General features: G+C 44.1%; 2 protein-coding genes across 2 annotated transcripts in view; one reads left to right on the top strand and one right to left on the bottom strand.

The window, feature by feature from the left end:
- The window catches only part of TMOD1 (tropomodulin 1), a 69,762-nt gene extending 49,447 nt beyond the window's left edge, over positions 1-20,315 (top strand). The window contains exons 8-9 of the mRNA XM_050762210.1: positions 9,889-10,033; positions 18,216-20,315. Coding sequence (XP_050618167.1) covers positions 9,889-10,033; positions 18,216-18,280 — 210 coding nt within the window. The 3' untranslated portion in view covers positions 18,281-20,315. The remainder of the gene's footprint in view (positions 1-9,888; positions 10,034-18,215) is intronic.
- Positions 18,663-24,670, bottom strand: part of TSTD2 (thiosulfate sulfurtransferase like domain containing 2) — a 33,795-nt gene continuing 27,787 nt past the window's right edge. Inside the window, exons 8-10 of the mRNA XM_050762164.1 lie at positions 24,057-24,215; positions 23,299-23,437; positions 18,663-21,337 (exon numbers count right to left, since the gene is read on the bottom strand). Coding sequence (XP_050618121.1) covers positions 21,039-21,337; positions 23,299-23,437; positions 24,057-24,215 — 597 coding nt within the window. The 3' untranslated portion in view covers positions 18,663-21,038. The remainder of the gene's footprint in view (positions 21,338-23,298; positions 23,438-24,056; positions 24,216-24,670) is intronic.

The following is a 24,670-nucleotide window of genomic DNA, read 5'->3' as shown; positions in this document are numbered from 1 at the left end:
GAAGTTACACAAAGTCATTTCCACTATATGCTATTTATTAAAACTGAGTCACAAAGCACAACCCACATTCAAGGGGAGGGAAATCAGGCACCACCTTTTGGACGGAGGAGGATCAAAGAATTTTGCAGATATTAAGTCATCATAGTAAGAATTTTGTGTCACAGGAGTTGTCCAGAAAGACCTCTGTAACTAGCAAAGCTACCCCAGGATGGAGCAGGTACCTCAGAGGGGGAGGAGTTCCAATCCTGGGGGTGTGTAAACAACTGGGAGACGGAGGGAATTTTAAAGTCAGTTAGGGTTTGGGACTCTGGAGTTGGACAACATAATTCCCAGAGCTCCTTTCTGTTGTGTTTTGAAGTATTCCCAGTTGTCCACATCATCTGGGAACTGCCAGAATTGGCCAGAATTGGCCCCATCAAATGTCCAAAGTGAGATTCTTTGGACATTTGACATCCCAAGTGAGCACATGTTCCTGGTGCTTCTGGCTAGAAAGGGGGTCTCAGAGCCACCAGCTCCAGGATACAGCCTGTAACACCTAAGGTGTTGGTTGGTCATTTTGTTCAAAAGCAAATCTGATCTCTTTCTCATCAGATGGGTAATGCTCTGACACGGTAAAGGTGTGAGGACACACAGCTGTCACACATTGCTGAAGGGCATGCCGACTTTTACATCCTTTAGGCAGAGCAGTCTCAATTTTAATTCGAAAGTGCCTATCTTTCAACCCAGCAGTTCTGATCTCCGTGGGGAGCCTGAGGAATACCCCCTCCCACCCCAGCCACTGCCACGTTGTTCGTAACAGGAAAAAACGGAAGTAACCTAAATATCCACCTACACCAGGGCATCCCGTGAAGCCAATGGAAGGAATAAGGTCATTCTCTGTGTACTGACTTGGAAAGAGCTTTGCAAAATATTAAATGAAAAAGGCAGGCTGGGCATGACAGCTCATACCTGTAATCCCAGCACTTTGGGAGGCCAAGGAGGGAGATCACTAGAGACCAGGAATTCAAGACCAGTCTGGTCAACATAGCAAGACCCCATCTCTGTTAAAAAAAAAAAAAAAAAAAAAGGGAAATTCTCTAGGCATGGTAACACGTGCCTGTAGTCCTAGCTACTTGGGAGGCTGAGCAGGAGGATCACTTGAGCCCAGGAGTCGGAGGCTGTAGTGAGCTATGATTGCCCTGCTTTGCACTGCTGCACTCTAGCCTGGGCAACAGAGTGAGGCCCTGTCTCCAAAATAAATAAATAAATAAATAAAAATAAAATGAAAAAGGCAAGTTGCAGAACAGTAAGTATAGTATGAATTCATTTAAAGAAGAAACAAGTACCACAAAACAAAACAAACCCCTGTACATTTCTGTCTTATACTTCATGCATACAAACACAACTCATTGGCCATGGTGGTTACTTCTACGGAAGGGGGTGGGACTGGGAATAAATGGGGTGAGGGAGACTCTTTCGTTTTACTCAATCTGTGTTAGTATCACTTGAATTTTTAATAATGAGGTTATATTTATTCACAAGTGGTTTATTTACTTCTCAAGCAAATCTGAAGGGGAACAAGAGTTCTTCCCTGACCACCCTGTCCCTGGCTCTGCTGCCCAGAGACTGTTGCCAGTCCGGGCATGACCAAGCCCATGGTCTCTCCCCCTTTACATACTTCCAGGCACAAGCGGCTCACTACCCTACCAGGCAGCTCCTCAGTGTGTGGACACTTCAGATGGTCAGAGGCAATCCTCCATGTTGAGCCAAACACCATCTGCCCGTAGTTCCTCTCGTCAGTCCTACTTCTGCCTCTGATCATTCTCAGAGGCACTTAAGTGAGGTGGAAACCAGCACAGACTCTGGAGCTGACTGCCTATGTTCCAATCCTGGTTCTGCAACTGACCCATTCTGGGATTTGGGAAAATTTTCTTAATACCTCTGTGCTTCATTTTTCTTGCCTATAAAATGAGAATAATGAGGATGGGCATAGGGGTTCATGCCTGTAATTCCAGCACTTTAGGAGGCCAAGGCAGGTGGATCACTTGAGGTCAGGAGTTCAAGACCAGCCTGGTCAACATGGTGAAACCCCGTTTCTACTAAAAATATAAAAATTAGCCGGGCATGGTGGCGCTACTCAGGAGGCTGAGGCAGGAGCATTGCTTGAACCCAGAAGGTGGAGGTTGTAGCGAGCCGAGATCACGCCACTGCATTCCAGCCTGGGCGAGAGAGCAAGACTCTGTCTCAAAAAATAAATAAAATAAAATAAATGAAAATAATGATAGTAGTACATATTCCTTGGATTGATAGGAGAAAATGAATTAGCTTTCGTAAAATGTTTATGACATTGTTTGGCATGCAGTAATCACTAAATAAGTTACTTGAAAAATAAGGAAGAGAACTGGTTTTTAGTCCTGGCTCCCTAGCCACTGCTTCTCTCATCTATAAAATGAATGAGTCCTTTTAGTCTCAGGGTCCCCGGAGTCAGAGAAGGATGAAGCTTCTTTGACATCTTAAGGCTTATTGTAAGATGTATCACATGTTCTACTTTACTCCTTAGTGTAAAAAGAATGGGTTTGGTCTGAGATGAACACTCTTGGAAGATCATGATTATCTAATGGAATCCTGTACATTGTCACACACACCCAGACACATCTGTGTGTATCCCAGGATATTGGACACTAATGTGAGAACTGGGCCTACAGGAACCTCTGCAGTCCTTCCAGCCCCAAGTCAAGGTCAAACCTTGGCTCTGTCATGAATAAGTCGAGGGAGCATGGTACAGCTTCCATCTACGCATGGGTTCAGTTTACTCATCTCTAAGCTGGCTCTTGCCTGCCCTGCTCACCTCCCAGGGATGTAGACAGGTTGAATGGGGCAATGCATGTCAAGGGGCTTTGTACTCTGCACGAAGCATCAACTTTGCAGAGGCAGCCCTCGAAGTCCCCGGTAGCCCCTTCACTCAGGGGAGACCAGTACTTTCTGAGACTAGCCCATCCTGAGTTTTAGCAGGGCATTTCCAGCAAGTGACCTCAACACGAGGCAAGGGTTCCTGCTAACTGGGTAGGGTGGATAGAGGAGCTGCCAGTTCCTTCTTGGGGCCTCAGATGGTTGCTGTACCATCTCCAGGCCAAAACAGCCAGATTCCAGAGCTGTGCTGAGTCCTCCAAGGACAGACCTGACCTCTTCCCGGCATTCTTAGGATCCTTGCCAGAGGGGCCGGTGGAATTTCACCAGTGTCCCTCTGCCTGCTGTGGCCAGCTTTCTGAGTCCAGTCTGAACCTAGATGAGCTCTGGTGAACTCAGAATACCTGGGGGGAGTTCTCAATCAAGAGTCTCAGCTGCAATTCGTGCTTGTCCATTTGGATACTGGGCTGATGTCCCCTCTATCCCTCCCAAGCATGTTCCTATTTCCTCCATTCAATTCAATTCCACACACTTCGACTGAGAGAAACTGGGTACTATGTCTTACCCGGGAGCTCATGGTCTACAGCAGCACTGTTCAATAGAACTTTCTGTGATGATGGAACTGTTCCATATCTGCACTAACCAACATGGTAGTCTCTAGCCAGTGGCTATTTGTTTGTTGGTTTTTGTAGTGACGAGTTTTCTCTATGTTGCCTGCCCAGGTTGGTCTCAAACTCCTGGTCTCAAGTGATCCTCCTGCCTCAGCTTCCCAGAGTGCTGGGATTATAGGTGCGAGCCACTGTGCCCGGCCACCAGTGGCTATCAAGCACTAGAAATGTGGCTAATAGGACTGAGGAACTGAACTATGCATCGTTTTCATTTTAATTATTTAGATATATAGAGCCACATGTGACTAGTAGCTACTGTGGCTACTGTATTGGACAATACAGTTCTAACTGGTGAGACAGCTATAGAGGCGGGTGACTCACGTAAGGCAGATGGACTCTGCTAGGTGTAGGGAGGGACATCCAATGTGCGCTTCTGTGTGGAATGGGGAGAGATCATTTCCTCGGGTCAGGATCAGGAAAAGCCTCATGGGGAGGGGGAATTTGCAGTACATATTAAAGCAATAGGGATATACATACAGGGAGGCTAAAAGCATTCCACGTGGAGGCACGTAAGCTTTTAGGAGTAGACCTCTGTCTGCACCAGGTGCCATTATCAGACTGCCAGAGATAAACAGGCTGAGTAAGGAAGGAGAGAGAGAAGGAAAGCAAGGAGTCATTTGTGAGGGCCTTGAGTGCCAGGCTGAGGAGGTGGGGCTCTGTCCTGTTGGCTTAGTGAGGGAATGAGCTGAGATCATGCAAGTGGGGCACAAGGCAGGGCCTGGAACACAGTAAATAGCAGCAGTTCTTGGCAATGGGGAGCCATTAGAGGTGGTTGTGTATTTGTTTGGTTTCTATTTCTGTTTTTTTTTTTTTTTAATTATTAAACTTTTAAAATTTGGGGATAATTACAGACTAGTATGCAGCTGTAAGAAATAATACAGAGGAGTCGAGTGTAGTGGCTCACACCTATAATCCCAGCACTTTGGGAGGCTGAGATGGGTGGATCATTTGAGGCCAGGAGTTCGAGACCAGCCTGGACAACATAGTGAAATCCCATCTCTACCAAAAACACAAAAAATTAGCTGGGTGTGGTGGCACATGCTTGTAGTCCCAGCTACTTGGGAGCCTGAGGCAGGAGAATCGCTTGAACCTGGGAGACAGAGGCCGCAGTGAGCCAAGATTGCACCACTACACTCCAGCCTGGGCAACAGAGTGAGACTCTGTCTCAGAAAAGAAAGAGGAAGGAAGAAAGGAAGGGAGGGAGGGAGGAAGGGAGGGAGGGGAGGGAGGGAGGGAACAGAGAGGTCCCTTGTACTCTATGGAGTTTAGGTGGGAACTGTAGTTTTGTATCACAGCAAGGATAGTAACATTGATACAGTCAAGATACAAAATATTGGCCGTCACAGGGATCGCTCATATTCCCCTTTTGTAGTCAAGCTCACTTGTCTCTTCCTCCTGCCTCCTTAACCCCAGGCAACCACTAACGTGTTTTCCATTTTAATATTTTGTCATTTAAAGAATGTTATATATATATGATGTTATCTAAATGAAAATCATATGCTATGTAACCATTTTGGACTGGCTTTTTTTTTTTTTTTCCACTTGGCATAATTCTATGGAGACTCATCCAGGTTGTTGCATGTACCAAGAGTTTGCTCTTTTTCACTGGTGAGTAGTATTCCATGGCGTGGATGTACCATGGTTGGTTTGACCACTCACCTGTTGAAGGACGTCTGGGTTGTTTCCAGGTTTGTCTATTACATATAAAGGTGCTATAAACATTCAGGTACAGATTTTTATGTAAACATATGTTTTAATTTCTCTGGGATAAATACCCAGGAGTCCAACTGCATTTTAAGAAACTCAACTCTTGTGCACAGTGTGCCATTTTCTAGACCCACCAGTAGTTTATGAGTAAGCCAGTTTCTCCACATTCTCACCAACATTTGGTGGTGTTGCTAATTTTTATTTTAGAGATTTTGTTAGGTATGTAGTGATATCTCATTGTGATTTTGATTTGCATTTCTGTGATAGGTCATGATGTTGAACATCGTGTCATGTGATTATCTGAAATATGTACATCCTCTTCAGTGAATGTCTCTTCATCTCTTTTCCCCATTTTCTAATTTTTTTTTTACTGTGGAATTTTTTCTAATTGACATGTACTTCACACACCACACGATTCATCCTTTTGAAAGGTACAATTCAGTGGGTTTTGATGTATTCACAAGGTTCTGCAACCATCAGCACTATCTAATTCTAGAAAATTTTTATCACTCAAAAAAGAAACTCTATACCCATTAGCTCTCATTCTGCTTTTATCCCCTCCCCCAGCCCCTGGCAACCACTAACCTCCTTTCCATCACTATGGATTTGCCTCATCTAGGCATTTCATATCAATGGAATTATACAATATATGGCCTTTGTGTCTGGCTTCTTTCATTTAGCACAATGTTTTCCAGGGTCATTCATGTTGTATAATAGCACATATCAGAACTTTATTTCCTTTCTAGCTGAGTAATACTCCACTGTAAGGATCTACCATGTTGTATGTATCCATTCATCAGATGGTGGACATTTGGGTGGTTTCTTCTTTTAGCTATTCTGAATAATGCTATTATGAGCATTCATGAACAAGTTTTCATGTGAACTTATGTTTTTATTTTCCACCCAGGAGTGGAATTGCTGGGTCATATGGTAGCTCTATGTTTAACTTTTTGAGGAACTGCCAAACTGTCTTTCAAAGCAGTGACACCGTTTTATATTCCCACCAGCAACGTTTGAGGGTGCCGCTTTCTCCACATTCTTGTCAATACTTGTTACTGTCTGTCTTTTCTATTACAGTCATCTTAGTGTGTGTGAAGTGGAATCTCATTGTGGTTTGATTTGCATTTTTTGAATTATTGATGATGAGCACTTTTTCATATGTTTATTTGCTATTTTTATCTTCTTTACAGAAATGTCTATTCAAATCCTTTGCCCATTTACAAATTATTTGTGTTTTTACTGTTGAGTTCTAATAGTTCTTTATATATTCATATTTAAATCCTATATCTACCAGATATTTTTACAAATGTCAATACAAAATATTTTTCCCATTCTTTGAGTTGTCTTTTCACTTTCTTGTGTCCTTTGAAGCACAAAAGTTTTAAATTTTGATGAAGCATAACATCTATTTTTTCTTTTGTTGTTTGTGCTTTAGGTGTCGCATCTAAAAAACCATCGCCAAGGTCACAAAAAACTTACACCTATGTTTTCATCATAGTTTCATAGTTTTAGCACTTACATTTAGGTCTTTGATCTATTTTGAGTTAATTTTTATGTATTGTTTGTAGTGTCTAAATTCGTTCTTTCACATGTGGATATCTAGTTGTCTCAGCACCATTTCTTGAGAAGATAATTTTTCCCCATTGAATTGTCTTGATGTTCTTTTTGAAAAGAAATTGTCTGTAGATGTGTGGGTTTATTTCTGGACTTTCAATTCTATTCCATTCATCTATATATCTACCTTATGCCAGTACCACAAAGTCTTAATTACTATAACTTGGTAGCAATTTTGAAATCAGGAAATGTGAGTTCTCCAACTTTGTCCCTCTTTTCCAAGATTGTTTTGGCTATTTTGGGTTCCTTTCATTTTCATGTGAATTTTAGGATCAGCTTGTCTATTTCTGGAAAAAAAAAAAAAAAGGCACCTGGAGTTTTGATAAGGATGGCATTGACTCTTTTAATCAATTTGGTAATATTGCAATATTAACAATATTAAGTCTTCTGATCCATGAAGACTTAAGATCCATAGGATGTTTTTATATTTATTTAGGTCTTCTTTAATGTATTTCAGTGTTGTTTTATAGTTTTCAATATACAAGTCTTTACTTATATATACAGTCATATATATACTTCTTTTGTTAGATTTATTTCTAACAAAAGAAGTTAGAATTAGTATTTTATTCTTTATGGCCATGCACAGTGGCTCATGCCTGTAATCCCAGAACTCTGGCTGAGGCAGGTGGATCACCCAAGGTCAGGAGTTTGAAAGCAGCCTGGCCAACATGGCAAAACCCCATCTCTACTAAAAATACAAAAATTAGCCAGGTATGGTGGTGCGCGCCTGCAATCCCAGGTACTCAGGAAGCTGAGGCAGGAGAATTGCTTGAACCCAGGAGGCAGAGGTTGTGGTGAGCCAAGATCGCACCACTGCACTCCAGCCTAAACAAGGGTGAGACTCTGTCTCAAAAAAAAAAAAAAAAGAAGAAGAATTAATATTTTTTATGTTATTATAAATTGAATTATTCTCTCAGGTTCATTTTCAGATTGCTTATTGCTAGTGTATAGAAATACAACTGATTTTTGTGTATTGATCTTATATTCTGTAATTTTGCCAAATTCACTATTTTTTTTTTTTTTTGAGACAGAGTCGCTTCGCATTCTGTCACCAGGCTAGAGTGCAGTGGTGAGATCTTTGCTCACTGCAATCTCTGCCTCCCAGGTTCTCCTGCCTCAGCCTCCTGAGTAGCTGGGACTACAGGTGTGTGCCACCACGTCCAGCTAATTTTTGTATTTTAATTTTTTTTAGTAGAGACATGGTTTCACCATGTTGTCCAGGATGGTCTTGACCTCTTGACCTCATGATTCACCCATCTCGGCCTCCCAAAGTGCTGGGATTACAGGCATGAGCCACTGCGCCCAGCCCGAACTCACTAATTTTGTGTAAGAGTGTGTGTGTATTCCTTAGAATTTTCTATATACAACATTATATTATCTGCAAATACAGATAGTTTTACTTTTTCCTTTGCAGTCTGGAAGCATTTTATTTATTTTTCTTGCTTAATTATCCTGTCTAGACCCCCCAGTAAAATGTTGGTGAAACCTAACCTCCTTATCTTGTTCCTAATCTTGGGGGAAAAACTTTCAGTCTTTAACCATTAAGTATGATGTTAGCTTTCTGTCTTTTACAACCTGTTTAAGATTATATTTATGTTTCATTATTTTATTATATATGGTAATAGAAAATCTAAACAATACAGTAAGATATAAAGGAGAAAACAAAAACTTTCTCCCCAAATCCCACCATTATCAATATCCTTCAAAGTTTTTTTTCTGCATTATGTATATATGGGGAAAATATAGATAACCTTACATACAAATCATCTATTTTGTGACCAGGGTTTTTTTTTTCATTAAATATTGGTTCATGGCGGTCTTTCCATGCTCATGGTCACAGATTTGCACCATCATTTTAGAGCTGCCCACATTCTATTTAGTAATGTTGCGGTATCATTTATGTGAGCAACTCTCTTGATGAATTCTTTTTCTTTCAATTTTTATTTATTTATTATTGTTTTCTGGAGACAGAGTCTCGCTCTGTCTCCTGGGGTGGAGTGCAGTGGCACACTCTCGGCTCCCTACAACCTCCATCTCCCAGGTTCAAGCGATTCTCCTGCCTCAGCCTCCCGAGTAGCTGGGACTACAGGTGCCCGCTACCGTACCCGGCTAATTTTTTTTGTATTTTTAGTAGAGACGGGGTTTCACCATGTTGCCCAGGGTGGTCTCGAACTCCTCAGCTGAGGCAATCTGCCTGCCTTGGCCTCCCAAAGTGCTAGGATAATAGGCATGAGCCACTGTGCCTGGCCTCTTAATGAATTATTTCCCTTTTCCTCCCACTATTATAACTGAGACTGATGAACATCCTCATCATATCCTTCCCAACACTGTCGGATCGTTCCGATTTTTTTTCTTTGTATCTTTGTCAGATGCTCACTATAGATTTGGGGGCAGGGAACTATTAATAATATGATCAGAATGGGGCTTTAGAAAGCTAACTTTGGCATTGTCAACTTACTATGTGATCTTGGGAAAACCCTTTTTCCTTCTCTGGGCCTCACTTTTTTCATTTATGATTTGAAGAGACTAAATTACTGTTTATCAAACTTGGGTGCATATTGAAATCTCCTGCGAAGTTTTTAAAAACACAGCCATCAGAGTCCCACTGCCCAGAGATTCTGATTCAGATAGTATGGGGTGTAGCCTGGACAGCAGGATTTTAAAAGTCTCCTTAGGACTAGATGATTGAAGGTCCTCCTTCAAATATTCTTCTGTCGTGGAGCTCTTACTTGGGCACCTGCTCAGAGAGAGGCTGTTGTAAAGCAGTGAAAAGATCTGTTCTTGGCATCCAGCAGACCTGAATGTGAATCCCAGCTCATTTTCTCCTGGCTGTGTGACCTTTCAACCTCTCTAAACTTCCATTTCCCTACCTTGGAGAGGAGGCCAAAATCCCCTCCCACTACTCAAGAGTTTCCACAGGTAAACGTGGTTTAGGCACTGTACATGTGGAATGAGTGGTGATTATTGCGTTTTGTTTTGTTTTGTTTATTTTGTTTTGTTTTTTTGACCAAAGAGCCAGCCCCTGGGCAACAAAGTGGAAATGGAGATCGTGAGCATGTTGGAAAAAAACGCAACGCTTCTCAAATTCGGCTACCACTTTACCCAGCAGGGACCCCGGCTTCGGGCATCCAACGCAATGATGAACAACAATGACCTTGGTGAGTAGAAATATACTCCCTGCCCTGCCTACAGACCTGTTATTCCCTCCACCTGTGCTGGGGATGTCAAGGAAAATTCTGTAGATGCCTCTCTGAGTCTTCTTGAGCCTTGATTTTCACATTGATCACGTCTTCCTTGTTTTCTGTGTTTGTACCTCATCTCCACCCTGGACTATGAGCTCCTTGACTTTAGGAGCTAAGGCTGAGTCCTCTCCTCCTCAAAGCACAGCTCAGCACAGGCTGGGCCCAGAGCACACATAAGTGTGTTCGCAGAAGGAACTGAAGTTTGGGAGAGCACAGGGCTCCCTGGGAGTATTTCCTCTTCTGAATACCCTTCTCTGAACTCATAGCGTCCTCTCCAGGTCACACAGTCTAGATTTAGCCCCAAATCCCAAAACTACCTTCCAACAGGACTACCAAAATCCCGAGACTAGGAGACTTCACATTGATTTTAAGGTAAAAGTTGAAAACATCAACTTCATAGTAAAGTAAAAGTAGGGTATATTAATTTAATCTCAATTAAAGGCATAGTTTTTCTTCTAAAAGGAAATATAATTATGAAGGAGACATCAGGAAATTTTTAAAAAGAAAAAAATTTAAGAAAATGAAAGTATCACAATATTTTTTGATGATGAACACTTATCATATACCTATATGAACAAATAGGCATATAAGTCAACTGAATGAAAAGTTTGAGCAATCATGATCTTACTTGCAGATGCCAGTTGTTCACAAGCTCTGTGTAGTTATTGCTTATGTATATTCCTGCTGGCTGCCAAAAAAGAATTTGATATAGCATTCAACAAAGGGAGCGTGACTGACAAGGCTATAGGAAAACATGAAGGGAAAAAAACAAGAAAAGCAGTAGGTCTATATCATTAACATGAATGATGATTATATTCAGCCCTGAGTTTCCTAGAACCAAGGCAGGAGGAAGTCAAACCAAGTTACAGTATTCTTATCACAGAAGAGAAGGAAGCATAATGAGTTTGAACAACAACAAAAAAAAGCTTCTTTCTGGGACTAAATTGTGAAATAAACTTGTGTTTTAAAGGACAGCGTCTTCAGTGAGTTTTTCATCAGATTCAAACCTGCTCTATACAATGGTTTCCAACCCTCAATAAAATGCAAAGAGCTTAATACGAATGCTCCACTCAAAGTATGTCACTTCCTGGTGATTTATCTGAGGCCAGGTCACTACCTGGAAGCCCTCGATGAATGGAGATGAGTGCGGAGGAGTGTATGCTCAAGGCAGGTGTGCACAGACCCTACATGCACAGATAACCACAGGACTTACACTCACACACACACTTTAGATTGAGTTATTAAATTCCACAAACATATACCAAAGTTCTATAGGTTCCTGCTTTTAAGGATGTCACAGCCCAGGGGCTATTCATTCATTGCTTACTCCAAATGCTACTATTTTGTAGAGCCTCAGGTTTAGAGAAGCTCATTTTTTAAAATGTCCACATAGTCTTGGTTTATCAGAAGTGTCCTTACTTAAAATAAGAACGAACACAAATAAGAATCATAATTATTATATTGTATCACAGATGTCATAGCTAAACTGAATTGTTGGAGAAGGCCAGCAATGAAGCCTCTGTTGGTCCAGGTGTGATCTGGCTGCAGTACCAGCATGGAGAAGCCTTGAGTTTCTATTCTATATGCAATCATCTCATGTTTGTTTCCCTCTCAGTTAAGTTTCTTCTGTGCCCCTTGGCTCCTATCTGTGGGCTAACCCAGTTTTTGTCCTCCAATGGCATGATGGTCTGGAGGTCTTGTTTCTGGGGACAGGGGCTCTAGATGAGCAAAGGTCACAGGTGCTGCAGGGGGATACCAGAATCATCTAGGAGTTGGACAAAATGGACTTTGAAAACTCCCAGTCCTGTGAATCTGAGAGTCCAAAATTCAGGCCTGACTCCCATCACCAAGAACTTTCAGAGGCCATTATAAGAATGTAGAATGGTAGAGCCAGGAGGACTTAGAGCTTATCCCTCCTGCTCCCTCAGAAAGAAACTGGAGCCTGGAGTGAGGGTAGGGGTCTAGGCAGCGGCTCAGTCAGGTCACACCAGCTGTTAGTGACAGTAAGTATTTTCTGGGCAACTTTTGTGTGCCTAGGACCGTGCTAGGTGATAATCAGAGATAGCAGAAAGGCTACCTCTGACTGAAGGAGCTTTATAACCTTTCAGGAGGAAGAAAAACACTCAAAGGCATGCCTAAAAATTCAAGAATGCCTAGAAATTCTATCTAAACAAAGTGAGGAAATGATTAATGGAGACAGAGGCCAGTTAGGCAAAGCTTCCTGGTTGGGGATGGGGCTTTAGCCAGCCTTGAAAGGAAGAGATAGGTTGATGGAGGAGGTCAAGAGGCATCCCTCTGGGGGTTCTGGAAGTATTATGAAGTAGTGCTGGGGGTACAAAGGAGAGACAGAAGGATCTAAAAGGACTGGAGGAACTGTTATAAGGAGTAAGACCTAGAAGGAAAAATAGGAGTTCACAAAGAAGGACGAGAAGAGCATTCCCAGCAGAGGGAACAGCATGAGCGACGGCAGGACAACTGAAAGTATATGGGATGTTCACAAGGAATGGGACTGGGTAGGTGTGTGTGTGGCTGCAGCCCAAGGCCTTTAATGTCAAGCTCAGGGGCCTGGTGATGGAAGCAGGCAGGAAGCAGAAACTGTGGCAGTTTGCGGGATGGTGATGCCAGGTGATAAAAATGGGCCTCTGGGTTACCCCAGGGAACTGTGGGCAGCTGCTCCCTTGGGGTTTCCTACAGAAGGAATTAGAGATGAATCATCTCAGTGATTACAGGGAACAGAGTGCTACTTGGTGATGTAGGCTCTCTAGCTTTAAAATGAAATTTGCGCCCATCTGCTAATTTTTCTGAGAGAAATGTTTGTTTATGGCAGTGCATCAGCTTCCTCCTGACTTTACAACAGATTATTTGCATCCTACGTTAATGCCACAATGAAGTAGACAGACTTCATGTTTTCCAACTGAATATTTGTATCGTAAAAGCCTCCTGCCAGCTCCTCCTTGAGAGTGAGACTGTTAGCAGGCCTGGCAGCAGGGAGCACAGATTGGGATGCGAGCAGGCCTCTCAGGCCTCCTGCTCACTCTCACCTGCCTCTGCTGGCCCTCTGCCCATGGCTGGGGCCTCTGCAGTACTTGGGCTCCTCCTTGAGGGACATTCAGTCCCCAAGGCTATGGGGACAGGGACTGGCTCTGCAGACAGGCTGTATGCCCAGGATGCGTCCTGACCAGTGCGTCTTTGGTCCTCCTCACCCTGTGCACCAAGCTCTAAAGAGAGTGTTCCGTGATTGCAGGGCGCCAGGGCGGAGCTAAGCTGTGGATCCCATCTGCGTTTTCCCACAGCAATACCTCAGATGACTGTCATCTCCACCCTATTTATAGCAAAAAGCCAGGCCAAGCATGGTACTCAGGTCCTCTATATCTGCCACTGCAGCTCTCTCTACTTAGAAAGTCTGAATTGCAGCCTCTGAGTTGACAGTTGTGTAGGCTGGGGTATCGTGTGGAGGGACAGTAATGTGTTTAAAAGCAGAAAACAGCCCTTCCTAGGAAAGTCACCATTTTACAATATTCTCAGGGAAGACCTTTGCAGCAAGCAGCCCAGACAGCACACTGCAAAGCAATTTCTAATAAAATGTATTGTCAATTGACAATTTGTAATTGTGTATATTTATGTGATACAAATTGCTGTTATGATTTATGAATACGATGTGGAAAAATTAAGTGAATTAGCATATCATCACCTCAAATACTTTTTTGTGGTGAGAACGGTTATTTTTAGCAATTTTGAAATGTATAATACACTATTATTAGCTATATTCACCATGCTGTGTAATAGAGCTTTAAAAAACACCTTATTCCTCTTGTCCAACTGAGATTTTTATATCCTGTGGCCATTATCTCCCCATTCCCCCGCCCATAGCTTTTGTAATGACAATTTTACTCCCTGCTTCTATGAGTTCGATTGTTTTAGATTCCACATATAATTTGTCTTTTTGTGCCTGGCTTATTTCACTTAGTATAATGTTCTCCAATTCCATTCATGTGGTTGCAAATGAACAAATCTTTTTTTTTTTTTTTTTTTTTTTAAAGGAAAGGCTGAATCGTATTCCATTGTGCACATATCCCTCAGTTTCTTTATCCATTCTTGTTGATAGACACTTAGGTTGATTCCTTATTTTGGGTATTGTGAATGATGCTGCAATCAACATGGAGTGAAACATCTTTTCAACTGATTTTAAATATTTTGGGTAAATATCCAGAAGTGGGATTGCTGGATCCCAAATCAGTTTCATCATAGTCCCTCAACCTATCTCAGAAAAGGCAGCCAGGCACGGTGGCTCACACCTGTAATCCCAGCACTTTGGGAGGCCGAGGCAGGCAGATCACTTGAGGTCAGGAGTTCGAGCCCAGCCTGGCCAACATGGTGAAACACTGTCTCTACTAAAAATACAAAAAAATTAGCCGGGCTTGGTGGCAGGCGCCTGTAATCCCAGCTCCTTGGGAGGCTGAGGCAGGAGAATCGCTTGAACCTGGGAGGCGAAGGTTGCAGTGAACTGAGACCACACCATTGCACTTCAGCCTGGGCAACAAGAACAAAACTCCATCTAAAAAAAAAAAAGCAAGAAAAAAAGAAAAGCCTATTCCTTTCCTCACAGCCATCCAAGCCAGAATCTGGGCCTGTTCCTAAATGTTGCCTCCATCCCAGTCAGCCAGTCACCTCCTTGCCAGTCCCAGTGTCCTGCCCCATGTTGAGCCCTCATCACACTCATCTCCTCCAACGTCCTCAGGCCCCCAGCTCCTCCAGGGAAGGCACCCCTGGCACTCATCTCCAGTCTCCTTCCGAAGCTTGCGTTGTCACCCCTCCACTTAGAACCGTCACTGGGCTCCCATTGCTCTCAGTCAGGCCCCTTGACATGACTCCCAAGTCTCTTAATAATAGCTGACTCTTTCATGGCACTTACTGTGTGTCAGAGACTGTTCTGAACACTTCCCATCTCATTAGCTCATGTAGTCCTCCCCACAACCAGGTGAGACAGGTGCTATTGTTATCCACGCTTTACAAGAAGGAAACAGAAGTCTAGAGAAGTAGGCAATTAACGTTACCCACAATCCGTGGGCAGGACCAGGATTTGAACTGGCAATCTGGCTCCAGTGCCTGGGCGCCCCACATTGGGAGATGGTCCCATCAGGACATCATCTATTGACATCCTCAAGAAGCCATCCCTTTGCCATGTTAGTACCATTCCAGGTAGCCTGAGTGCCCCCAAGTGACCAAGGAAAAACTTACCCTTAGAGAGTCGTTACTTCCAATGCCCCCAACCTTCCTATCCTCTACTTTTTCGTTGTTTAAAATTCAGTTGACCCGTTAGCTGCCATCCTGGGAAGGTCTGACCACTTCCTTCTTTATGCCTCTCATACCTCAGAGATCTGCCAGGGCATCTCTAATACTTCATATTTATCCAACAGTAGTTCTCAAATATTGTATATCTTGGTCCCTGTTATGCTGTGTCTTTACTTCTGATTCTTGTGCTTGGCACACAGCACTCAGTACATGCTGCTGAATATTTAAATGAATAGAAAGTGCTTTCCAAAAACATGATGGAAATGTTCAAATTTGGCAAGAAGTGGCAGAGGAGTTCAAGTAGCAGATGGAGGTTGGTCCAGACGACTGGAGAGCCCTTCTGGCTTTCACAATAAAAGGAGTCTCCGGCTCTTGCAATAAGCAGTGAGGAGTTTTTTTAAGAAAGTAAAGAGCAGACAAAATTTAAGGAGGATACTGGGAGACCCAGCTTTTACTCCCAGTTTTGTGACTTATTCGTAACTTGGAATAAGTTACTTCCCTCTCTTGGTCTCAACTTCCTTCATCATCAAAAAGGGAAAAAAAATAATACCCGAATAAATGGATGCCTTTCCCTTCTCTCCATCCAGTCCCTGAAAAAGCCAGTGCCAGGTGGCCAGGAGGGGTGGCTCACGCCTGTACTCCCAGCGCTTTGGGAGGCCGAGGCGGTCAGATCACGAGGTCAGGAGATCAAGACCATCCTGGCCAACATGGTGAAACCCTGTCTCTACCAAAAATACAAAAAAATTAGCTGGGCGTGGCGATGCCATACCTGTAGTACCAGCTACTTGGGAGGCTGAGGCAGGAGAATTGCTTGAACTCAGGAGGCGGAGACTGCAGTGAGCCAAGATCGGGCCACTGCACTCCAGCCTGGTGACAGAGTGAGACTATATCTCAAAAAAAAAAAAAAAAAAAAAGGGCCAGTGCCAGGGGAACCGCACACACAGATCTGACCCAGTGTACACAATGACGGCAAGTAATGGAAAAGAACCCCCGCGTCAAGCCCTGGAGTCCTTTCTGTTCCCTCAACCATAGGCCAGGGACTTGGATTTCAGTCCTGGCTCTGCTGCCAGCTTTCAGGGACTGGGGCTTTTCTTCTGCAGGGAGAAGGAGCTAATCCTCCCTGTGAGAATCAGATGAGATATGGATATGGAAACCCTACCCACACAAGGCTCAAATCTACTGAGGGAGGCACTGGACTGAGGCTCAAGATGAGTCAAAAGCCTTGGTTCTAGCCGGGCGCGGTGGCTCACGCCTGTAATCCCAGCACTTTGAGAGGCTGAGGAGGGTGGATCACTTGAGGTCAGGAGTTCGAGACCAGCCTGGCCAACATGGTGAAATTCCATCTCTACTAAAATCACAACAATTAGCCATGTGTGGTGGCGGGCACCTGTAATACCAGCTACTTAGGAGGCTGAGGCAGGAGAATTGCTTGAACCTGGGAGGCGAGGTTGCAGTGAGCCAAGATTGTGCCACTGCACTCCAGTCTGGTTGAGTGAAACTCTATCTCCAAAAAAAAAAAAAAAAAAAAAAAAAAAAAAAGGCTTGGTTACTAGCTTTATTGCTTTAAGAAAGAAATATACCCTCCTTGCCATACTTTCTCTATCCATAAAATGGGAATGGTAACAAACATTCCAGCAGCATTGGAGGGGCTCCAATGAGGCAATGAGGATGGCCCTGCTGGGCATGCCTGCACAACTACCGTGGAGATGCTTAAAAGTCTGGTTCATGTAAACCCTGTGGTCATGTTGAGCAAACCTCTTGTGCTCTTTGGGTTTTGGTTTTTGTCCCCTCACATCCACCCCTAAGAAGTCGGACATTCTGATCATCTCAGGAACTGGGCTGGCCTCACCTCCCTTGTGGGTCTGCTTTGTATGGCCAGTGTCATGCACAAGCTGATTCGGTTTTTGTTGCAGCTCGTATTCATCGATCTGGTGGCTGCAGGTCTACCGCCTCAGCTCGGGAACCTGAAGACATCTAAGTATAGACAGACTTTTTTTCCCTCCACAATAGCTTCCTGTCTCTGCCACACCAGCAGGCCTCTCGACTGCCACCTACTGGCTCTACAGACTTCTTTGACCTTTCTCTTGTGGCTGATGGAGCTTGCTGCTTGGTCTTCATCTGCAGACACTACAATTAATTTCACAACACTCTCCCTTATTACGACAAAAGAGCCCCTCCTGCCCCTCCCAGCATCCTCATCATCCTCTAAGCTAACGTCTCCAGCCTGCAACCTCCTGGCTAGTGCTTTCCTCTTTATGGCATTTAACTACTTTGTCACTTGAACAGTGTTGAGCTTAACTGTCTTGCCCCCGGGGAAAATGGCAAGGTTGAACATAAGGGGATACAGATACTGCAGGGTAATCTTTGGGGTGGAAACTCTCATTCACATAGGCAGGAGGTAGGCCAGGAGCTCCCAGACACAGCTGGGGGAAATGTTTCCACCTGGTTAAGACCCTAATCTCATTAAGACGACTAAACTTTTAACTCTTATCTGAACTGGAGTAAAGATCTTCAACTGGGGTTTCTGTAAACAAAGAAAATAGCCGAGTTATAAACTGGGACTGCGTGGTCAGCCATTTAGCAGATTACCTGTGAATGAATCCCCACTACCACAGACCCTCACCAATGAACACTGACAAACTGGAGGGCTGTTGTACAACTCACATATACTGTCCTCTCAAAACAACAGACGTCAGACTCTGTTAACTGATTAGTGCGAGGCTTCACAGTGCTTTCTCAGAGCAAGAGTGGTGGTCCCTGGTCTACAGGGAAAAGTGCCTTATATCTTATCTCCATTCCTTTCCAGTGAGGAAGAGGAGGCTTGCGGACCTGACTGGGCCCATCATTCCCAAGTGCCGGAGTGGTGTCTAGTGTGTGGCGGTGGAGACCATGCCTTTGAACTGGACGTGTTCTATTGATGACTTGTACTCTGCAGGGGAAACCAGAAGGCAAAATGCCAGCAGCACGAAACCCTTTTGTGGTTCAGTTCTTTATGCACTAAGGTTTTAGGCTGACTAGTGGTTGTAGTTGAAAATTTTATAAAATATCGTTAATGTGAAGTTTTTCTTTAGTCACAGAAGTTGAGTCTGGTTATTATTTAAAAACTAGAAGCCCCCAAACCAGCAGATCTTACTGAAGATGATGTTCCAGCAGCAGCGACTTAGCCCCAGGAGCCCAGTTTCAATGGCCTTGCTGTGTGGTGTTTCAAGTGCATTTAAAATGTGTGACAGAAACAGCACACTCTTCCACATGCTTTTGAAGTATTATAAAACACTTTATTACAAATTTGTCTTAGCTATTAGCAAATAAAACAGATTATCATTCTTTATTAACCCTCCTTGGAATTTTAAAAACCTCAAGATTAAAGTTGCCAAATTGATTACTGGATCAATAACACAATTTTCCCCTCAGGACAGACAGACAGACTGAAGCCACAGAACTCTGCCAAGAATCACAGAACATGAGATTCCTTTTGCTGGATATGCAGAAATGATAGGAAAAAAAACCAATGGTGAAATTTCAAGTTTTAAAAACCAACTTTTCATTACCAATCCCAGGCAACAAACATGTCCCAGAGTGTTCTTTAAACGTCTGGGATTTATGTACAATTTAATACTGGAGTTAGAAAGAACTTTTTCCTTATTGAATGCCAACCTTATGATGGATGTGAAAATCTATGACCAAATACTTGAAAACACCTTTCTATATTGCACAGTGGGCAAATGGCTTATGTGAGGTAAGACACTAGAGGGATAAATTTCCAGTCCAACATGGCTATGGTGTTCAGCAATGGCCCAGCTTAGAGACTTCAGCTACTGATCTCATCACTTATTAGACAAATCGCTGCTGAGCTTACATCTGTATATTAAGCCTCTGCAGGACAACAGTGAAGAAAATCCAGATATCAAGGAATTAGGAAATCCTGGCCAAGCCACCCCAAGATGATTACACTGAAGCGTAATACTAGTATTGCTGCCAGATCTGTTTCTAACAGCATGTGCGTCTCTTGGGATCCAGCAAAAGTGTTAAGCCACAATGCCCTTGTGCCTTTTAACATACCACAGTGCCAGTTAAACTAGTATTTTTGTTTGTTGCTTTTGGGAGTTATTTTCATTAGTGAGTTCAGCAAATCTCATGATAAAGGACAAGGTCAAGAACTCCAGAGCACTGAGCAGAGAGGCTGGTAATGAAAAGGTGAAGGCCTGCACACTGAACTGTAAGGCAGTAGGCAGTACAGGGTAACTGGAGGTGGGGCCAGGGCCTCAGCACTATGGAAGAGTGTCCACTGAGGCTGCACATGGCCCAGGAGTGGCACCATGTTGCAGGGTCAACCATCCCCACTTGGCTTCTCCTTAAAACACAATTGCAGCTGCATTCTGCATCGCTGACAACTGCAATATAATATTAAATCTGTTGGTCTATGTATGGCTGCGTATGTGTTTCTTGGAACCTGTGTGACAGGGACATGTGCCTGGCACACTGGCCAGAAGACTGGGCAGCCACCATGGCAGTGCTGGATGACCTCAGTAAGAATGTGTCATGTATTCCAGGTGCTGATCTAAAAACTGTGGCTCAAATGTCATCGAGCTTATATGAAGCTCCGAGAGAACATTTAAAAGCTAAGAGAGTAAGTGCTGGGGAAAGCAGAGCTATTAGAGGAAACCTCTCATAGAAACCAAACCAACAGAAAATGAAGAAGGCCACATCTTTAAGGCCACCTCTGCCTCTATCAGATGAGTTGCTGGTCTAGACCAGGGGCTGGCAAACTTTTCAGTAAAAGGCCAGACAGTACATATTTCAGATTTTGCAGGCCATATCGTGTCTGTTCCAACTATTCAATTCTGCCGTAGATCATGTGTAAAGGAATGGGTGTGGCTGTTCCAATAAACTGTAGTTGACCCTTGAACAATATGGGTTTGAACTGCATGGCTGCACTTACATATGGATTTTTTTCAACCATGCAGGTTGAAAATACAGTACTGGCAGGAGGTGAAACCTGTGTACATGGAGGGCTGATTTATCACATACGTGGGTTCTGTAGAGCCCACTGTGGCACTTGAGTATGCATGGGTTTTTATATACTCAGGCATTCTGGAACTATCCTCCATGTATACCAAAGGATGGTTATTTCTACAAAAGCAGGAGGTAAGCCCAATGCACAGCTTGCAGATTCCCCTCAGGCGAGAGACAGAGGTTAAGGGTAGATGGCAGATGACCTTAGTGTCTTGTTTTAGGAGGCCACTCCCAGGGCCACAGCTTTCACATGTTTGCCACCAGGGTAGAAGGTCTGCTGACAAGGACAATGACTACTAAAAGCCCCAGCTGCATGGCAAAGAAAGGGCATGCTGTGGCCACCAGGCTCAGGTACTATCCCTCAGCAGCTTTGGGATCGCACGCAGCTCACCTTTTTTCTGTGCTCTAGCATCATCCAAATCAGAATGTCTCAGGTAAGTGGTAGACAACGCAACTCCTCCCCTCCCGCTGTGAAGTGCAGACGGCTGCCATAGCGGCAGTGGCCAACACTGAAGTATCCCGATTTCTCTGTTTCTGCAGCCTCGCCATGCTTTGTCTGTATGGTCACCCCAAACCTACTTTTACCGAGGGCCTGGGAAAATGCCAAAGGTGCTGTTCACGCAAGCACTGGCCCATCCTCAGCAGCATCAGGCCCTGGCTCTGGGCTCACAGGCTGTTGCACATGCCGCGAAAGTTCCCTAGGTATGCGTGGCCGTCTGGCTGTGCACTCGCATTCCTCTTTAAAGTTGTCTTGCGTAGGGCCTGAAGCTTTCCTGCTCCCCTTGTCTTGACATGTGACACAACAGGCTGTGAATCCTTGTCCTTGACAGGCAGGGCAGGTCAAAACGAGCTGACGGCACTGGAGAGTGGAGCAGAGTTTATACTGGTCCCACTGGGCTCCACAGTATGAACACTCTGGGGAGGAAGGAAAACCATCATTATAAACACATGCGTTCGCACACATGTGGACAGGCATTGCTCCCTCTGCTGACTAGAATCTCAAAGATCTGTGGAACCCGGGGAAGGTTTCCAAATAGTAAGTCTTCTGTCTTCCAGCAATAACAACCAACCACCACCCCCACCACCCAGCTTATTTTTTTGGGGGGGTGACTTCTGGGAACTGTCTGCTTCCAGTATTTACTTTTTTTTCCTTTTTCCCATCTAGAGAACAGGTGGTAACTAGATGGTAATGAAAGTTTCTCTCTCTCACCAGCTATTCCAAAGATGGCCAACCACCTCCCAACCCCCTTGTTAAGTGGCCTTCTCCCCTTTGATCATTCCCTTTTCCAGTGGGGACAACACACGTAAATACAGGCAATAACCCATCTACAGTGAGCATCTGCAGTCCACACCCCTCTCCCCGAGGCCTGCGTCTCTCCTGCTGTTGCTAGGACACTTGACCATCTGATTCCTAAAACTCACATCATCTTCTTTCTCCACCTGTTTTTCCCTGATGACCTTCTGTTACCACTTATAACATCATTCTTCCTCACTTTTCCTTACCTTGCTTATCTAAGCTACCTCTGAGCCTCTTCTCTCTCCTTCATACTCACACGCAGGTATCCATCGAGTCCAGCCAATATAACCTCTGTAAAATCAAATCTACTCTTTCTACTTGTTGAGAATTTATACTCCATCTAGCTCCAAAACAGATCAGAAGTAGTGATCAATAAGAGACAACTCAAAACCACTAAAATGAAAATAAGACCAAGAAAGTAAGGGAGAGGACAATCAAACTCAAATCTTACTCAAATGTGCATGCCACCTGTGTCCACAGAGAGCTAGGAGTTCCTACAATCATGTGTGCTATGGATTTACCTGGTAGTCTGGTGAAGCCTATAGATCCTGGCCTAGAAAAACTTTTTTGAGACAGGGTCTTGCTGTTTCGCCCAGGCTGGAGTACAGTGGCGTGATTTAAACTCACTGCAACTTCAACCACCTTGGCTCAAGCAATCCTCCTGCCTCAACCTCCTGAGTATCTGGTACACACCACCACGCTCAGCTAATTTAAAAAAGTTTTTGTAAAGACATAGTGAGCTATGTTGCCCAGGCTGGTCTCAAACTCCAGGGCTCAAGCGATCCTCCCACCTTGGCCTCCGGAAGTGCTGGGATTACAGGCATGAGCCTCTGTGCCTGACCAAGAAAAATATTTTTAAATGCATAAACATGTGAGATCACAAAGGAAACCAACTATACAGAAATACAAAATATCAAAGTATTTTTCAAAGTCTGTGATATAATAAGACGTGCCATTTATTAACATATTATATATCAACTGTTAGTGGTGGGCCTAATAACTATTTTCATATTGAAGCAGTGATGAGTATAAATACTATTTTGAGGTATCTGAGGCAACTGGAACATGATATGAAAGTACTGTAAATCCTACTGAAGACAAAGTCACAGGTACATTAATACAACTGGTTTTGTTGCCTACATTCATAACTGAAGGAAATACTTCATTTTAGTGAGGTGTTATTGAAAACAAAGATAAAATTATTTTCCCATCCAAATTCGCAGAACCCCTGAAATCTACATGTACCAGTTCCAGGTTAAGAGCCCTGAATTAGCCCAGTAGTCCAACTCTTGACAGGTAGACAGGCAGGCAGGCAGGGCAGGTGAGATGATCCCCATGTTAATAGGCTTGTCCAGCTAGGAATGGTGAAGCCAGAATCCCAACCCAGGTCTCCTGACTCCTGGGCTAGGGTTCTCTCAGCTGCACTGCTGGGAAGATGGTGGCACAATGTACTTATTTTCCCTGCTTATTCAGTGCTCAGTAATGAGCACTGGCCTGTCTTCTCTGTGTCATTTTTCTAGAATGGTGAACTGACAATGTGCTTCATTTCAGTTTGGGCTCGGAGCCCATGCTGACCTACCTGACACCACATCACTGTTGTAGGACAGAGCATAGCGTTCATCAAAAACAAACAACTTCCCTTTGTAAAAGCCATCAGGAAACTCTTCCAAGTACTTGTGGATGCCACCCTTGAGCTGGAACACCGCCTTGCACACTCCCTAGGTGTGGAAAAACAACAGGAAATCTGAAGAGCCAGCAGAGAGACCTGTTAAGATGCTCCACGGAAGAGCGGCGCATGGTGAGGAGCACTGACATGGAGGACTCATGGCCGCTGCTATCAGTTAGGGGCTCCTGGCTCCCACTGCGGTACACTAAGGAATTGCTGACCAAGGGGTCAAGGCACCAACTGGCTAGATCTTGCCTCCTAGTGGGATGGGTGATGAAAGTAGGCAGGGCCTTCACCCTCTAGATCCTGGGAAGCCCAACTATTTTTGCTGCCCCCTAAATATAGGAAGACACCTGTTGGGACATGTAATGTTACTGAATTTGCTCTTCTCAGGATCAAGCAAAAGGATTAGGAAAAGGGAGATGTTAACTAATCTCTCCCTTTTACATTTGATGAGTCTCTAAGACTGTTAAGTGTTTTTCATATCTTGAGATTAAAGATCCTCAGATTCTGTACTTATGAACTCCATGCAAGAGCCATACGAGGGGCGAAGGCATGCTTTGGCTGCTGGGGGTGGGGAGTACTGCGGGCAGCAGATAGCTCCACAGAGGCTGCTGGTGGAGCTGTCTCCTTCACCACCATGCCCACAGTGCCCCGGGGTGGTGGCTCACCTTGGCTTTGAGGTAGGCTGAACCCCGCTCACAGCGGATGCCCCCGGTGCAGTACATCAGCACTCTCTTCTCTCTGAAAAGTTCTAGGTTTTTGTCAACGTAGCTAGGGAAGTAACTGAATTTCCTGATGTCTGGGGCTAAGCAGCCTTGGAATCGTCCCTGTAACATAGGAGCAACAAAAGGAAAATTATCACAAAAACATACCTGGTAGGAACAAAGGTTCTTTTTGTACCCAACAAACCCTACCTTAGCAAAGAAGCCCCTGCCAGTTGCTAGTCTCATCCCCACTCTGACCTTTCAACTTCAAGATCTGAACTTGAAACCGAGGCTGGTGGCTGTGGGTCACCTTCCTAGGGTCCTCAGGGGAACTGGAGAGGCTGCCGAAAGGCAACTTTGCAAGATCCTTGATACATGCCAAAGGCAGGCTCATGGGAGTCACTAAGTATGTTATGTGCCTAGATGTCTTTAATTCATATTTTCTTAGACTCTCTCACCAGATTCTGAGTTTTAGGACTTGGGTTTTCTCTGAAGCTGCTAGTACTGGCAGGAGATCCATGTGGCCACAGGTGGGCACACACAAGGTCCCCTTGGGAAATATACTGTGGGAATGGGGA

The sequence above is a fragment of the Macaca thibetana genome, chromosome 15, assembly GCF_024542745.1.
Source record: "Macaca thibetana thibetana isolate TM-01 chromosome 15, ASM2454274v1, whole genome shotgun sequence".
Lineage (NCBI taxonomy): Eukaryota > Metazoa > Chordata > Mammalia > Primates > Cercopithecidae > Macaca > Macaca thibetana.
This window is presented reverse-complemented; position numbering and strand designations above follow the sequence as displayed.